The following is an 18,887-nucleotide window of genomic DNA, read 5'->3' as shown; positions in this document are numbered from 1 at the left end:
CCAGCAGCAGAGTGTGTTGAGTCTCATGGATTGCCAGATACTCTTCAAGTACTCGTTACCATAGGTCCTATAGTATCGATTTATAACCCAGAGAAGGTGAGAGAGGAGGAACAGGTATGGCTAGACAGAGAAAGGGCTGAAATGGAAAGGAGGAACAACATGACAAATGCCTGGAGGCAATTGCCAGGACCGAGAGAAGGGAGCACCCCATTGAATTCTGCAGTAGATTCCATAACAGAACAGGGGGGTCAGAGAGGACCGATGGATCTGAGAGGACCACGGCCGAAATCCTTTAAGGAGTTGAGGGCTGACTTGAGGGAATGGGATGCTGCCACAGGGACACAGAGTAACAGGTCAAGAGCGGAAGCTGAATGGGGAAGTCAAGGCAATGGGACATTGTCTCACTGCGGGGCTAGCAAAAGCGGTCAGGAGTGGGACGGTAAGAGTCAGGAGGGTAGAGGAGAGATCCGTCATATCCCCGGTGGAAGTAGGCAGGAGCGAGAAGGTGGAAGTACAGAGTGTGGAAGGGCGTCTCGTCTCATCCACAGTGAGGGAGACCGAAGGACGCAAGAGTACAGGGATAGCTTTAAGTGCACCCACCATACACCTGGTGATAACGTACAGCATTGGAATCGCGGGAACATGGGGAGCCACGAGGTGTCTCACCATGCGTCAAGCGATCATGGGCAGGAGCGGGATCGTGGGAACATGGGGAGCTGTGAAGGGTCTTACCATGTGTTGAGCGATAATAGACAGCAGGGGAATTGCGAAAGCATGGGGAATAATGGAGTGTCTTATCATGCACCTAGAGAAACGAAGCAGAATGGGCAATGTGGGACTATGGGGAATAGAGCAGTGTTTCACCACACACCAAGAGGGGATGGAACTGCATGGGACTTGGAAAGATGGGACCTGGAAAGATGGGAGCATGGGAGGACTCCCCATAATACGCCTGAGCCCAGACGTAGGACTCAGAGCTGTGATGGGAGAGACGTAAATGGGCTCTCTAGAGACAGCATACTGAAAGCTGTGATAAAAGCAAGAAGGCTCGATGTGACCAGTTTAAAATCTAACCTGGATGAGATAATAGATGGTGCGTTGCCTTTAAAAGGATTGACATGTACGAACAAGATGAGCTGCTGTTTATAGCTAAGAATATTACTCGAAAGCCAAGAGCAACTCACGAGAAATTGTCTGAACTGGCAGACAAGTATATGGTAGAATTGTCAAGAACAAAGGCACTGCAGGGCAACCATAGGTTGCAATATTCAGATCAGGACCTAGATGAGAGGAGGACAACTGGATTAAAAACACACATAAGGGAACTGATCACAGGAATAGGAGCATGGAGAGATTTGGACAAATGGGAAGAAAGGTGGTCCAAGAAAGGGACTGTTAGGCGAAGCGCGATTGGGATGTCCCCGGAGGGAAGGCCACTGCGGATGGAGGCATTCCCTTTGCGAGAAATAGCGAATGGGAATTATGTACATGTGCCCTGGAGTAGGGGAGATTTGGCTGCGTTTACAAATTCATTTCCAAAGTTAAGGGAAAATCCAGTGGAGTGGTACAAACAGGTAGAGAGGTTTGTGAAGATATCCAAAGTACTGTGGATTGATTTGAACACTTTATTTGACATTGTGGTCCCAGGAGACTTGTGGATAGCATGCAAAGTTAGTGTCGAATGGCCCACAGCGGAACAAGTAAGAGATGCTCGTACTAATGGACCGTCAGAAACAGTAATGGCAAAATATGAAAGGGTGATGACGTGGCTGAAAGAGAAGGTGCCACCGCAAGATATAGATTGGGTAAAAATAGACCGAACTAGACAGGAACCCAAGGAGACAGTCCATGAATTTTATGAGCGATTGCTGAAAACGTTCAAACAATACAGTGGATTAGATGTAATGGATCCCAAAGACATAGGACAGTTTGTATCGAAGTTCGTTTTGGGTTTGAGGCCTGATATTTGCTTGATGATTCAGCAACATTTAATTTGCTGGCAAAACAAACCCTTGGATGACATTTTGAGATACGCAAGGTATTGCAGTGATGAAATAGATTCCAAAGCAAAGAAACTTAAGGAGAAGTTGCTGATGGTTCAGATGCAGTCAGCTGGAAAGGGTGGACAGCAGCAACAGGGAACAGGGACGATGGGAAGGAGATCGAATAGTCAGAATAGGGACAACGAGGAAAATCCGAGACCTATAATAGACTTTGCTACATTGAAAAAGACGACTAAGTGTCACCAGTGTCACCAGGTGGGACATTGGAAACGCGAGTGTCCCTATAACCCTGAAAATGGAGAATTGGAGGTAGAAGAGGAGGAAGTTCAGACCGTTCCAGCCCAAGTGGTGACGGTACCAAAGAGTAGGGTGGACAAAGGGGGGACTTTGGCTCCTCAAGCTCAGTTCCCTCAACCACCAAAGATTGCGACAGGAGGAAAGATCCATAGACAAATGCCTCTTTTAGTAGCAGGAGAAGAGTGTTACTACGTTGATCCACTAACTGGACGGCGTGTGAGTAGAGAGGAGGACTGTACCCTCGGGGCAGTTCTAGAGGTGGATCAAAGAGGACCGTTTGTTGAGGCTGAGGTGGCAGGGTGTCCTACGACATTTTTAGTAGATACTGGAGCTACTCGATCAACTTTTAGATCAGCCGTGGTTCCAGATCTGCCAATGTTGGGGGAAACAATTCAAGTGGTAGGAGTCGCAAACAGGAGAATGACTAACCCTTTGACGGAACCAGTGCTAGTGAGAATAGGAAACTACAGCAATGAGCATCAGTTTGCAGTATGTGATTCTAGCCCTGTGTGTCTGTTAGGAAGAGACTTATTGTGCAAACTAAATTGCACCATATACTGCACTCCTCAGGGGGTAGAGGTACAGACTAACGACGATGATGCCACCTTTAAAGTTGCAAACTCAAGAGTGTGCGTAGAACTGTATCCTACCCTGACGGTGGAAGAGCTTCCTTGGGACTTAAGGAGCACTGTGTCATCTGAAGTATGGGATTTCACTGGAGAAGAGATAGGATTGATTAAAGGAGTAGAACCAGTGAAAATCATGATAAAACCAAATGTTGAATATCCAAGAACGCCACAATACAAATTGACCCCGGAGACGATTGCAGGAATAAAACCCATGATCGACTCCATGATTAAGCAGGGAATACTGAAGGAAATCGTGGGTAGTCCGTGCAACTCCCCGATTATGGGTTTGCAGAAACCTAGCGGAAAATTTAGAATAGTGCAAGATCTCAGAAAGATTAATAACATAGTTGTTTCATGTTGTCCAGTGGTACCGAATCCATCAGTGATATTGTTTCAGATACCATTCCAAGCTGAGTGGTTCACAGTGATAGATCTTTGCCAGGCTTTCTTTTCAATTCCATTAGATGAGGAGAGCCAGTTTCTTTTCGCATTTAAGCTGGAAAATCGCGTCTTAACATGGTGTCGTATCCCACAGGGGTATACAGAAAGCCCATCTATTTTCAACCAGCTACTGAAGAAGAATCTTGAAAGTCTAGTACTGCCACAGGACTCGGTTCTAGTTCAGTACATAGACGACCTACTTGTTGCGTCAGGAACAGAAGAAGCTTGTAAAATAGACACCATCGCCTTGCTGAACCATTTAGCTGAAAATGGACATAAGGTGTCTCCGAGCAAATTGCAGTACTGTCTGACAGAAGTACAGTACTTGGGTCACCGAATTGAAAAAGGAAAGCGGAAGGTGTCACCAGATAGGATAGAGGCGATCATGAAGATGAATTCGCCTACGACACAAAGAGAGGTCAGGATGTTCCTAGGAATGGTTGGTTATTGCCGACAGTGGATAGCTAACTTTTCCCTGAAAGCAAAACCCTTACAAAAACTGACGCACAAGGAGGTGAGTGATCCGGTACCATGGGACAAAGATTGTTTGATGTCGTTCCTACAGCTGAGAGAGGACTTGTGTCGGGCTCCAGCTTTAGGAATGCCTGACTACGAAAAACCATTTTTACTTTACTGCTGCGAAAGAGAAGGCTGTGCTTTGTCAGTCCTAGCACAAATCCATGGAAATGCCCGTAGACCAGTTGCATATTTTTCGGCTACTTTAGACCCAGTAGCCGCAGCGTTGCCCGGATGTCTCAAATCCGTTGCTGCAACGGGTGTCAGCATTGAAAGGTGCGAAAGTATAGTAATGGGACATCAATTAGTGGTGTATGTACCTCATTCTGTAGAACTGTTAATCACCAGGACCAAGACACAGCACTTGACCAATAATAGGCTCACGCGCTACAAGCAAGTCATCCTTGCTGCGGAGAACGTGACCCTTAAGAGGTGCTCTGTTTTGAACCCTGCTACTTTGATGCCACTTCCTAATGATATAGAAGATGAAGAATGTGAAGATTACGATTGCCTTGATGTGACTGAACTATGCACCAAGCCAAGACCAGATATTGTGGATGAGCCGTTGACCGACCCTGATGAAATTTTCTTCGTTGATGGCTCATGTGTAAGAGACAATACTGGTCAGTAGAGAGCAGCTTATGATGTTTGCACCATTACTGGAGTTGTGGAAGCCGCTTGTCTGGAAGGAGTACACTCCGCTCAGGTAGCTGAGATTATTGCATTGACACATGCCTGTTTAGCAGGTCGCAAAATTCGAGTCACCATTTACACTGATAGCCAATATGGTTTCGGTGTAGTTCATGACTTTGGGCAATTGTGGTCTCAGAGAGGTTACATGACTTCTTCAGGTTCGCCTATACGAAATGGAGAGTTTGTGCGACTATTGTTAGAAGCATTACAAGGTCCGGCAGCAATTGCCATTGTTAAATGTGTAGCCCACACCAAAGGTACTGATTTTGAGACCCAAGGAAACAGGTACGCCGATGAGGTTGCTCGCTATTGCGCGGAACAAGGATACTCTTTCACGGAAGTGGAAGTGGGTGGGACACAGGAGAAGACAGAGTTAAACATGATGCTAGAAACAGTAGACACTAGGAATGACTTAAAGGGTATGCAAGAGAATGCATCAGATTTTGAGAAAAAGGCATGGGAAACCGCAGGTTGTGTAAAAAGTGAAATAGATTAGTGGGTTTCAGCAGATGGAAGGGCAGTATTACCAAATGAATTAGTGAGTCCAATGGCAAGACAGATACATGGTCCAGTACATTTAGGAAGAGATGCCATGCTGCGGGTATTTAGGCAGACTTGATATAACCCCAAGTTTAGAGTAGCCGCAGAAGCAGTGTGTCAGAGGTGTGTAACATGTCAACAATTGAACGTGGGGAAAAGGACACCAGTTACATTGAGTCACATTGGGAGGTCTGGTGGGCCTTTCAATAGAATGCAATTAGACTTTATTGAGATGCCAAAATGCAACCGCCTCAAGTAGGTTCTGGTGGTTGTATGCATATTTTCCAGATGGGTCGAGGCATACCCTACACGCAGGTGCGACACACTCACAGTAGCAAAGTTGTTGCTTAGAGAGTTAATACCACGCTTCCGGGTGCCGACCTCTTTGGAATCAGATAGAGGAACACATTTCAACAATGAAGTTGTGAAGATGCTTTGCTCTGCATTAAATATTGATCAGAAATTGCACTGTAGCTATCGACCAGAGGCTTCAGGGATTGTGGAACAGATAAACGGGACGATAAAATCCCGAATGGCCAAAGTGTGTTCATCAACATCCTTAAGCTGGCCTGATGCCCTGCCATTGGTACTCATGAGTATACGTAGCACACCAGACAGGAGAACAGGTCTCTCCCCACACGAGGTTCTAATGGGGAGGGCAATGAGACTTCCATCTGTTCCAACTACAGCTTTGTTGAATATCACAGAATTATTGCAAGGGACTTTCTGATGTCATTCATTCTGTGTCTCTTCAGGTGCAGGCTGCTGAAATTCCATCTTCCAGAGACCTATGTCACGACCAGTGCCCTGGTGACTGGGTGCTGGTGAAGAAGCATGTCCGGAAGAACTGCTTAGACGTGCGCTGGAGGGGACCCTACCAGATAATCCTGACAACGAATACTGCTGTCAAATGTGGAGGGCTGCCAAACTGGATACACGCCTCCCATACTCGAAGAGTTCCAGCACCCCTAGAAGAAACAGCTCCTCTCACAGATGAAAATCCAACGGTGGACGGCGAACCACTAGAGGGGACCAGTCAAGCTGTGGTGGTGTCGGAGGAAGCTGGGAGTGCTTCAGAAGAAATTTCGGAAGGAAGACAAGACGACAGTGAAACTGAAGTTGCTACTGAAGGAGAAAGTTGCTGTGAATACGGCTCAGACACTGATCAAGTCACAAGCGATCAAGAACCGAGTGTGAGGACAAGAAATAGGAGAACAAGATGTGGAGAAGCTAGTTGGCCTGAAAGGAAGAGGAGGCTGAGCTTGAAGCAAACTCCAGAGAGAACTCTTGCTCCTATATCGGAAGACTCAGATCTGGACGAAGGTGCACAGAATCAGGAACAGGAGGGTCCAAGAAGATCAAGGAGGGTGCGAGTGCCCTGCAGAAGATATGTCACTCCTGAGTGGACCTACCTAGCAGCAGATGTCTGGTTCACGGAAATCCGGGAGGGTGAGGGAAGTGACAGTGACCAGTACTGACCCCATCATAATGTTGGAAGTGGTGTTGTTGGTACCTGGACTAGAGATCGAAGGGTTACTGACACTCACTGTCCCCAATCCTCCATATCTGAGTAGAATAAGAGAACTGGTTTTAAACAGAGTAGAATTTCCGACTTTTGGTCCAACGATACCAGCACTCGAGGAGATCATTCTTCGCTTAGAAATTTTAGAATACGTGATTAGAGCAGCTGGAACACGCATGATTGTAGACAACTAAAGACTTTGTAAATAAACAAGATTAAGAAGATAACCTAACGTCAAGAGGAAGAAGAAGAAATTTAGGGACTTTTCCATTTAGTGGGCGGAGAAGGGCTAGGGTTGTCTGTTGCTATAATTCAAAAGACTGATCTTGCAAAAGGGTTTATCAGCTTCCAGGTGTGGTTCGAAAAGACCGAATAAGCAAAGAAAACACAGTTGAAGGAGCAAAGAAAAGAGACTTTGTGTTGTGATAGAAAATAGAACTACACTGTCTTGAGATCATGGAGGCCGGCAACCCGAACCGCAAGGCAACATGCATAGTAGGCACACTTATAGTGGGAGTGATTTTTCTTATAGCTTTAGTAGTTACTGTATCATATATAGTGGGACATGAAAATGAAGAGAAGGCAACAAAAGCAGCAAAAGTTGCAGCGACACTGAAACCTACTACTGCTGGTCAAAAGGGGGATAATATAGAGAAAGATAAAGCTTTGCTAGCAGCAGAGACTCGTAGGTTGCACGTAGATGAATCACAAGGGAATTTCAAATCTAATGCCTATGCTAAATTACTGTATGAATACATTGATGCCATGGATGCAAAGGACTGCTACGTCTGCATACAATTACCAGCCTCTGTAGACGAAGGTATTAGGTATCATCATCTTCCATTGACTTACGGAATCACATGTAGTCTGTTGCTTAGTATATTTTATGGACGCGATAGCTTTGAGTATTACTTTTCAAATTTTGACGCTGTTTTACCAGACGTCCCGAACTACAAGCATATGAATAAGTGGGACTATTATAAGAGTGAAGATAGATTAAAGAAATGTTTCATTCCTTGGAATACGCTGGATACTTCATATGCCCGAAGAAATAATTTGACGTGTAAAGTGTCAGAAATTGAGAAAAAGTTTATAGGGCAGGTGGATGATCGATACAGGAGGCAGAAGATCCTAAAGGCTTCAGGCCAATGGAAAACAGATTGGACCGAGGAGGAAAAGTCACACAAAAGGAAGGGTAGTAATGGTCCAATAGCTTTAGATCGAACACAAAAAGGGAAGCTATGTATATACAGGGGTAAAACCTACTATGAGAATGTGTTTGTGGGAGAAGTAAGTTGTGAACATGCTTTCCAAATAGAATACTATACAAAGGATTTCTTGAAGGGAATGCAGGTGATCCCGAATGTATATTTTGTCTGTGGAAGAAATGCATACGTGAAAATACCTGATAATTGGTACGGATCATGTTATTTAGCAATTGTCTTCCCCAAAATATACCATGCTAAGGATCTAGAAATAATAGAGGGAAGAACTCAAGCCAGAGGAAGAAGAGATGTAAGCGATGTTGAGGTAGTTGGAGATGTATTTGGTGCTGTGTTCCCTCTTTTAGGGCTAATACTGAATGATGTCAAGATTAGGAGATTGGCAACAGTCGTAGATAGATTATCTGCCAGCACTGCTAGATCACTTATGCTGGTGGAGGGAGAGATGCAATCGATAAGGGCAATGGTTCTTCAGAACCGACTTGCTCTAGATGTCCTGTTAGCCAAAGAGGGCGGAATCTGTAAGGCTTTGAAGGTCCAGGAATGTTGCACTTACATTCCAGACAATTCAAAACCTCTTGAAAAGTATATACAGAACATCACTGAAATTCATCATGAGATTGAGGATCTGACAAAGGTAAATGTGTGGGAAAAAGTGGGTCATGGAATGGGTAAAGTTGGAGGTTGGTTTGCCAACCTAGGGAAGAGTTTCATTTGGTACATACTGAAACCCATCATCATTATAGTGATCTGTGTAATCACATTGTGGGGATTGGTGCGGTTGTATCAATGGTATAAATCAAATAGGTTGCAAAGATCCATGAGAGAGCAGGAGCAGAGGTTAGCTGCGATGCAGGATAACCAGTACAGGAGTCTGAGGGCTCTAGAGATGATGAAGCGAGGGAGCACTGCAACGAGTTCTGTTTGATTTAATTCATACTCTCAGGAATAGTGTTGTGATGGTGATGACTCCTAAAGGTCATCAAAGGGGGGAACTGAGAGAGCGCAAATGAAGTAAAATGTAGAGGTCCACCATATTTACAAGCAAGTTACACCAGTTTAGTTAAAAGAATATATAAGAGTGTCGAATTTATAGAGTGGATATATATAATAGTGTTTGATTAATACAGAGTGCATATAACAGTGTGAAAAGCTAATGTAGTAGTGTTTAAAGATGTTAGAATGATATTAAACTCCATGTTATGTGGCCATTGCAGAGGAGAATGTAATGTTGCTAAGACAGTCTAATCTGGATTTTTCTTCCTTTTGTAAATGACGCTCAAGTTACAACTTGTGGCTATTCTTGCAAACTTGTTGATCTTTGAATTAGTTTTGGTGATATTCTTCTGTCGCCTAAGATCATTTAGAGAATTCTTGTTTGTATTGATGCCAGTGTATCTTTTGAACCTTATATTGAGATGTTTGTATCTCCAGTTATCTTTGGCTTTATAATAAAACTTTTAAACTTATTCGTGGTAAGTGGTTCTTCAGAGTTGTGTTAAGTCTTAAACTGATTAACCTAGTAGTGGATTGCTTTTTTTACTCTATGACAGGTAACAAAGGTTCAGTCGACCTGAGTTGGGATCTAGATCTATAGTGATCAGATAAGAGATCAAAAATCCCACCTTACCAATAGCCATCATCCACAAGTCTACCCTCAAGGTCGCCACCCACGCAGATGACACCCTAAACACCGCTGAACACCTGCACTTCCGGATCCACCCCGACCCCAACACCACCCTCAGAGGAACACTCATCTACAGACCCCCCGGACCCCGGGCTCAGTTCAGCGACTCCATCGCCGACCTCGCCAGCACCCATGCCCTCGCCTCCACGGACTACATCCTCCTCGGGGACCTGAACTTCCACCTCGAGAACAACAACAACGCCAACTCTGCCACCCTGATCGACAACCTCGCCGACCTCGGCCTCAGACAACTCGTCACCGAACCCACCCGTGCTGCCGGCCACACGCTGGACCCCGTCTTCTTCACAGGCACCCACCTCGCCTTCGACCACACCACCGAACTCCACTAGACCGACCACCGCTGCATCCATTTCACCTTCAAGAAACCAACCACGCACCACCGCACCCAACAGCTGCCTCGCCGCTGCTGGAGCAAAGTCACCAAAGACCAGCTGATCACCACCCTTGCCCAGATCCCACCCACCAACCCCACCAACCCAGACGCTGCAGCCCGTAACCTCAGACAGTGGATCGACGACTACGCCATCACCCTCGCTCCGCTCAAGAGACCCTCCAACGGCCACACCAGCAAGAGAGCCACCTGGTTCACTGACGAACTCCAGACCTCCAAACGTGCATGCCGGAAACTGGAGAAGATATGGCTCCACAGACGCACACCGGACAACCACGCAGCCCACAAGTACGCCACCCGCAGACATCACCACCTCATCATATTAGCCAAGAGATTCTCCTACAAGGACCGCCTGGATAACAATGCACACGACAGCAAAGAGCTCTTCAGCATCGTAAAGGAACTCTCCAACCCCAGCGCCAACACCAGCGACATCCCGCCCTCACAAGAACTGTGCGACTCACTAGCCATCTTCTTCCATCGCAAGATCGCTGACATCACAACTGCTTCCACACCATGACCACCCCGACAACGCCGGACTCCACATCCCCTGTGAACACCACCAGCGCCAACCACCTGACCTCCTGGTCCAACGTCGACGACGACGAGACACGCAAGGTCATTAACTCCATCCACTCACGATCTCCGTCAGACCCATGCCCACACCACGTATTCAACAAAGCAGACGCAGCCATCGCACCCCAACTACGGAAGGTCATCAACATCTCCTTCGAAACAGCGACATTCCCGGAAAGCTGGAAGCACGCCGAAATCAACGCCCACCTCAAAAAGCCCAAGGCGGACCCCAAGAACCTACAAGAACTTCCGGTCCATCTCCCTGCTTCCGATTCCGGCGAAGATCATCGAGAAAATAATCAACATTAAATTGGCCTGCCACCTCGAAGACACCATCTTGGACCTGACCCATTCCGGATTCAGACGAAACCACAGCACTGAGACAGCCCTCATTGCCGCCACAGACGACATCAGGCGCCAACTAGACAATGGCGAAACATCAGCCCTCATCCTTCTGGACCTGTCAGCCGCCTTTGACATGGTCTGCCATCACACTCTAAAGAAACGCCTCCTAGAAGCCGGAATCCAAGAGAAGACCCTTGACTGGACCAAGTCATTCCTCTCCGGCAGAACCCAGAGCATCTGCCTCCCACCCTTCCAATCCGAAGCCACTGGCATCACCTGCGGCGTTCCCCAGGGCTCATCGATCAGCCCAACGCTGTTCAACATCTACCTGGCCCCCCTCGCACAAGTGGCCTGCAATCACGACCTCGACATCAGTTCCTACGCCGATGACACCCAGCTCATCCTCTCCCCCACCAAGGAACTACACACCGCCAAAACCAACCTCCACAAGGGAATGAAGGCCATCGCCGACTGGATGAGGAGCAGCCATCTGAAGCTGAACTCGGACAAGACGGAGGTCCTCATCCTCGGACCCACCCTCAGCCTGGGACGACTCCTGGTGGCCGACCACACTGGGAACAGCACCGACACCCACCGACCATGCTGCCAACCTAGGATTCATCCTCGACTCCTCCCTCTCCATGTCTAAGCAGGTCAACGCCGTCTTCTCCTCCTGCTACAACACCATCCGCATGCTCCGCAGGATCTACAAGTGGATCCCTACCGAAACAAGAAGAACGGTGGGACAGGCCCTCGTCAGCAGCAGACCGGACTACGGCAACGCCCTCTACGCAGGAATACCAGCCAAACACCTACAACGAATACACTGCATCCAAAACGCTTCCGTCCGACTGTTCGTCAACGTCCCACATCGCAGCCACATCACCCCCCATCTGAGAGACCTACACTGGCTCCCCATTGACAAGAGGATCACCTTCAAGCTCCTCACCCACGCACACAAAGCACTCCACAACGCCGGACCAGCCTACCTAAACAGCAGTCTCAGCTTCTACACCCCCCACCCGCCAGCACCGCCCCGCCCCGCTAGCCTCGCCCTCGCCGCTGTCCCTCACATCCAAAGAATAACATCCGGCAGCAGATCCTTCTCCTACCTCGCCGCCAAGACCTGGAACACCCTCCCTACCCACCTACGGCAGACCCAAGACCTACTCGCATTCACATGACTTCTCAAGACCTGGCTCTTCGAGCAGTAGCAGCACCCCCCCCCCCGCTCCCCTCAGCGCCTTAAGACTCTGACGGGTAAGTAGCGCGCTTTACAAGTACTCTGATTGATTGATTGATTGATAATCCAACTGACACTCTAGCACCTCACAGGCACCCTAACAATCCAACACATCACCATGCATCAACATTCCACACATCACACTCACACTGGCTGAGCAGCAGATCTAACATAGTTTCTATATAGAGATCTGAACGTTAAACAAATGTGAATGCTCATGACATCTAAGAAACAAGCTGGGGAAGCTTATGTCATCAAATCGCCCTACTTAACATTCTGGTGGGTCTGAATATGTCTCCTTTCTAATATGCTAATTTGTACTAACGGCCTGATTACGAGTTTGGCAGTCCCCAGACCGGCATTGCAGCGGCAACTTAAATGCTGTGGACTATGCAGTCCAACCACCGTAATACGAATTACCAACCGACTCACCCGGTTTCCCTGGCCGCCGACGGATACCATTGTGTACCGCGGCACCCCCTGCCTTACTGTGGGCGCCCGCTATTTCCATCCCTCCACCGCCGTTTCCTATTGAGGATCACTGGCATTTAGAGGCTAAATTATTGTTAAGGCTTTCACTGAAAATGTCCTGATGATGGTCCCCGTGAATCACTAGGGGTCCGAAACGCCGTCGACCTTTAAGTACCAAAAACAAAACGTGATTACTATGTGTTTTAAAGGTGCTTTGTTGAAATATTCTGTACAATTGCATTTATGACAGAAAAACGTGTTTTGCCTTATAAAGCCCTTCTTTGCTCTCTATATCCACCTTCTGTACCCGTTCTGTAAGTACTGGGCACAGGCTTGTGTTCCACACTGGCTGACTTGTGGAAGGTACTTTGTGTGATATAACTACATGTAAATTGAGTAAACTTTAAAAGACCACTGTCCGGCTGGACATGTCACTCTTAATATAGATTGACTCTGTCTATATTTTATTCCTTTCAACTTTCTTGTATGCATGGGACCAATGTTGCATGAAAAAAGTATGTTCCCCGAGGTCCCTGCTGACTCATTTGGGGCCCCTTGTTGTTGTAAAATTAACTATTCGATCTACACCAGTTGCTGGGAAATACATTAGTCGAGAGTGAACCCACCCTAAACTGGTGATAAAGTTTTTTATCTTTAGGGGTAGGGATCAGATCCCAGTGCCCTTCATATTTCACTTCATGTTTAACTCAAGAAAGTCTCTGGACAGAGAGGGGCCCATTAATGCAGCAAATCGCCTCGTAACCAACATATTCCAATGTGCTGCCTTAAATTCAGTTTTTGATGGAAATACATTAACAACTGGGGATGCCCATAAACGTGTCATCCCCATATCACAAAGAGTGGTCTTTACCCGTTTTAGCCACATGATTTTGCTCATACCATCAGCCTCTCTAACTTCCATTATGGCTTGGGCGTAGTTTGAGAGCTCTGGTGTAACCCATAGCCTTCTCCAATAGGCCACAGGCCGAAAATGAGCCACATCCTCAATGAGAAGCAGCCCAGATCTAAAAACAAGGGCAACAATGGGGTGGGTTGCGGGAGGCCAATCAATAATCTAAGAAATTTATTTTGCGCTAATACCAATAAATCTATATTGGCATAACCCCACAATTCAGCACCATATAATATTGAGGCACTGATCTTTGAGGAATAAATATGTAATGCTGGAGCAATAGGTTTGGTGTGTGATAGTCGTTGCTTCTTTAGCAAGGCTCATCATAGTTGGGCATGCTTGACTGCGAGCAAATCTATTTGAGGCTTCCAACTCAATTTATTGCCAATGGTTACCCCTAAATAAGTTAAACCCTCTGTTTGTTCCAGGTTACTTTCCTTCATCACGACCCTACCTTTAATAGTACTGGTTTTGTTTAGGACCATGTATTTTATTTTATCTACATTAACTACTAATTTCATGGTCCTGACAGAACTCCTCGAATCTTGAGAGGGCACACTGAAAGCCCTTTCGAATCTTTGAAATTATACGGGTATCGTCTGCAAACATGAGCAACGGGATCTTCATCCCGGCTAATGATGGAGCATCCGTGGGATACTTTTCAAAATATTGCACTACCCCGTTAATATATAATGAGAAGAGAGTTGGTGCTAAAAGGCACTCTTGTCTGACGCCCTTTTCAACAGGGAACTTTTTAGTAGTACTTCCCTGCGCATCCCATCTCACCTGTGCATAATTTGCAGTATGTAACTTAATCAAGAATGCCAGAAGATCTTCTGGCATACCCAATACCCAATGCCAAAAAGATTGGCCACATCTTAATGCAGAGGACAAGATAGAAAGCCAACTTAAGGTCGACAAATGCTGCGTACATTGTACCTCCCCTAAGTACTACAATACGGCAATATATCATAATAAACCTGAACACCCGGTCTATGGTGCTAGTATATGCACTAAAACCCGCCTGGAGAGGAGACAAAATATTGCAATCCTCTATCCATGCCTGGATTCTGTTCAGTACTAGACTAGCAGCCACTTTTTGTATACAATCTATAAGGCTTATCGGCCTATAATCCTGGGTCGTGAATGATCCCCTTTTGTTGTATATGGTGAGTATTTCCGATCCTGCCCGAGTACTGGGCACAGTAGCTCCACTTGCAATAGCATTCACAAGTAACTGGATATATTGAGCCCAGTTCTTAATATCATAAAGAAACAAGTCAGCGGCAATACAATCCGGCCCGGGCGCCCTCCCTCTAGGCACTAGAGATAAAGCATTTTCCACATCTTCCTTTGAGAAGTGCAATGTAGATGTGGGAAGTGGCATATCAAAACTTTCTTGCTCATTCCCAGTTTGTGCAAACTGACCTTTGAAATGCGATACCCACTGATCTGGCTCTACATGATTTGTGGGCACCTTACTTGGCGCCCCACTCCCCCATTTCACCAAGTGCCAGAAGGTAGACATATTCCTCCCTGAAGGCCTTAAGCAATTCTGACCAGTGTTGTTTGTCCCAGGCCTTTTTGGCATGATAATGGGCTGCCTTATACTCTACCCTGGCCCTTCGGATATCATCCATTTTCGGTGACCTGATTGCCCTAGCTAGGGTTATATACTTCATACGACATGATGTATCATACCATACTGCAGCCTTAGACCCTGAATCAGTCATGTTTTTTTGTGCTTTTGTAGGAAAAAGCATTTTAGCTTAGTAAATAATTCCTCGTGGACCTGCGTGGCTATGGTGTTAAGCTCTTCCTGAGAAACACAAGACTGTAGAGTACCCAATGCATTGACCATCAACCCACACATTTGCCCATCTAACTTTTCTCATATCATTTGTCATTAGGGCCTCCACATGATCTTTTCCTGGTTCCAAGCCAATACTACCAAGAGAGCATGTGGGTTGAAGTGTGAGCACTAATGGATTATGGTCACACTCCACGTGTTCGCAGATCACGATATCAGTTTAATTGGACCAAAATTAATTATTGAGCCGGAAGTAGTCAATATGACTACTACGCAGACCAGAGCTAAATCCGAGCTTATCCGAGGATGATCTCCCATTAACTGCTCGGATGCCCTGTTCCAAACAGAGCACTTTCAGTTGTATAGCTGCTCTAGTGCCTTTTTTGATTGGAGGAAGATCCAACTGAGGAATAGACCACCAGACATCCTCCTCTACACTAACCTCAACATCATACAGGTCCAAGGGTTTAAATGTGCAGTTAAAATCACCAGCTATTATCAAATTGTTATCACCTCTATGTTCAGTTAAAAATCTATCCAAGATATCTATTATAGGAGAAGCTTTCCCACCCTGCAAACCCCTTGAATAGACATTAATCAGAAGAAGGTCCGGGAAATTTGCCATCTGTATCCTAATTATATTGATATCACTGGAATTAATATAAACCTCCTCCGCCTTATAGAGACAAGATTGCCTAAGCCAAATTGTGATTCCCCCCTTGGTCTACCACGCTGCCCACCTTCTGCAACCTTGGCAAGGTTTAAGTATCCTTGTCGAAATACTTACTCCAGCGACTAGGTCTCTTGAATAAACAATATATCATGGCCTTCATTAAAGGCAGACCACTCTGCTGAAACTGTTTTTTGCTGAAGACCGGCTACATTCCATGAGGCTAGAATGAGTCCTACACTATCATCTTGATTGCAGTCATTTGTATTTATGTATAAAACAAGTAATGAGAAAATACATTATTTTTATATGTTTAATTCATGTATTTTATAACTTTTAATTAATTTTGGTTACTTTTTTATGTAATATAAATCTATTTTAGGAAATTTCTAAATGTGTTATGTGTATTTTTATGGATAATTTGTTTATTTCAATTTTGTTCCATTTCTAAATATTATGATTTTTTTATTTTATAAAAAATGTTTAATATGTTATTGGTTCATGTTAAATATATAGATGTTTTGGGTAGTAGTGTGTTAGAATATTTTTTTTTAATGTTCTAAATAAATAATTATTATGTTTTACTATGGCGGATGTATTTGGTATGGAACTCTTTAGTGTGTACTGCCTTCTATTTGATTTTGTTTGGAGTGAGGGTACTTAATGTTAACTCTTCAGTGTGCAACATCTTCCCCAAAATGGTTTAGTTTATAGTGGAAATAGTAAATTTGGACCCTTTAGAGTCCAACACCTTCCTCAAAATGGTTTCGATTGGAGTGTAAATAGTAAATGTGACCCCTTTAGTGTCCAACACCTTCCTCAGAATAGTTTATTTTGGACTGGTAATAGGTAATGTGATCCCTCCGGTGTTTAACACCTTCCCCAAAATCTTTTATTTATTGAAGTGGAAAAAGTAAATGCATCTCATTTAGTGTTCGATACTTTTTTAAAAATGGTAGTAGTTAATGTAATTTAATTAGTGTCCCAGATTTTCAGTAATATAATTCACATAGTAGGGGGTTGTTGCTCTTGTAAAATACCATATTTATATTTAGATGTTTTCTATTATAACAAAGATACTTAACACTGTTTGCAATTTTTTTTCATATTTAATGTATATATTTGCCTTTTTTAACATACATCACTCTAATTATACAACACATTTTTATATTGATAGATAAACAATATTTGAATGCAATTTTAGTATTAAACCATGTAAATTATATTCAAACAGTTTGCGTTGTGTACATTTTCCGTAGGTGTTTCATTGTTTTCTGTTGTGTGTTTTATGGATTATAATAGCTCTTTTGAGTACTTTTGTAAACATCATTTTTACATCATTTATTTAGTGTATATTAAATAATGTTATATTTTTATATATTATTATTTAACTTATACTTCATTTTTTTAAACATATATTTACAAATGTTACAGCCGCGATATATGGAGCTCAAATTTGGGGTTTCATTGATTCCTCTGCACTTCAAAAAATTGAGAACAGATTCCTGAGCACAATATTGTGACTGGGGAGGAGTAAGTCTTTAGCGTCACTATATTTAATATTGGTCATTAGACCTATTGAAGATAGTATTGCCCTAGCACCTGTAATCTACTGGGTACACCAACAGAAAAATCATTTAATGGCCACATATTTGGTGCTACAAGGGAGGTAGCCCATTACCAGTTTAGTAGTGGACCTCAACAAGGCCTACCAGTGCTAGGGGTTCTCCCTTCTCTGCACAGAGTCCTCAGACCAATAGGAAGAAGGTTGGCACAGAAACTGTAATAGAAAAGACAGAGTTTATTAAACCTCATGAGGTGGAACTACATTCACACTGCACCCTTCGGTAATGTATGAAGTGACACACTGAATGGAAGGAGCTTGGTCCTTTTATACCCACTCAGAGGCTCAAATGAAGGCGGTACAAGTACAAAATGCTGGTTTTAGGTACATATAAGGTCATCCAGAAAGTGTACAGACAACAAGTGGGAGGAGCTTGTGCGAAGGTGGAAGATGCTAAATATATCTCGTCTCGAGGCAGATTTCAAGAGCAGTTAACAGAAAGGTAGGACAGAGCACATGGCAAACAAAATGGCTGACAGAAATACAAAATGGATTCCACAAAACGGACAAGATAGTCTCTAAATACAGGATGGCTTCTGCTAATGCTTAGCCTATTTGCTGCCAAATTACAACACCAGGGTCACTGGAATTATGCAATTATGCAATTCTGCGGCTGCAGCGATTTTTGCATAGTTATGGATTTGGCACATTTGCCACATAATCCACATCTGCCACATATTCAGCAGATTTTAACAAAACAAATTGTTTCTAACTCAAGTGGATCAAAAGTTTAAAAACCTATGGCAGCTGGTGTTCCTGCGCACTGGAAGGCTTTTTGCAACGGTAGACTGGTCATCTTTCATTTTCTTAGTGCTGTATTTAGGTGTTATATTGATACTAATTAAGGTGAACACTTTCCTCAGACACTGTTACCAGGTGTAAAAATGACAAAATAATGAAGTAATACTATCACAATATGTGGGGCACTGCACCACATAGTTTTCCTTTTATTGCTGCATACTTTAGTCAACCCTGCTGCATAATTTAGTCCTTTTCTGCCTCATAATTCTATTGGCTTTGCCCACTACCCTGAACTGCCTGGAATGCCTTGGTGCCTTGGTGGAGTCATATTTGTGGTAACTTAAGCAGTTTTTGTAGGTTAATATATTTTATAGAAGGGTTTTGACTATTGACTCTAAGTAGTGTACTCCTTTGTTGTTCATAAAGATTTTTTACTTTGCATTGTATCATGTCATACCTTCTAGTGGTTTGTTTGCCAATTTTTGGTTTAATTTGGGTTACTGATTGTTCTATTCATTGTTGTTGGTAGCT

The 18,887-nt window shown here is 44.4% G+C and overlaps 1 protein-coding gene across 1 annotated transcript; it reads left to right on the top strand.

The window, feature by feature from the left end:
- The first annotated feature begins 7,097 nt into the window (after positions 1 to 7,097).
- LOC147683083 (uncharacterized) lies at positions 7,098 to 8,792 on the top strand. Its single transcript, XM_086944777.1, has one exon. The coding sequence runs from the start codon at positions 7,098 to 7,100 to the stop codon at positions 8,790 to 8,792; it is 1,695 nt and encodes a 564-aa protein (XP_086800903.1).
- The last annotated feature ends 10,095 nt before the right edge of the window (positions 8,793 to 18,887 follow it).

Source organism: Lissotriton vulgaris, chromosome 11 (assembly GCF_964263255.1).
Source record: "Lissotriton vulgaris chromosome 11, aLisVul1.2, whole genome shotgun sequence".
Lineage (NCBI taxonomy): Eukaryota > Metazoa > Chordata > Amphibia > Caudata > Salamandridae > Lissotriton > Lissotriton vulgaris.
The sequence above is the reverse complement of the archived record's forward strand: the minus strand, read 5'-3'. Positions and strand labels throughout refer to the sequence as shown.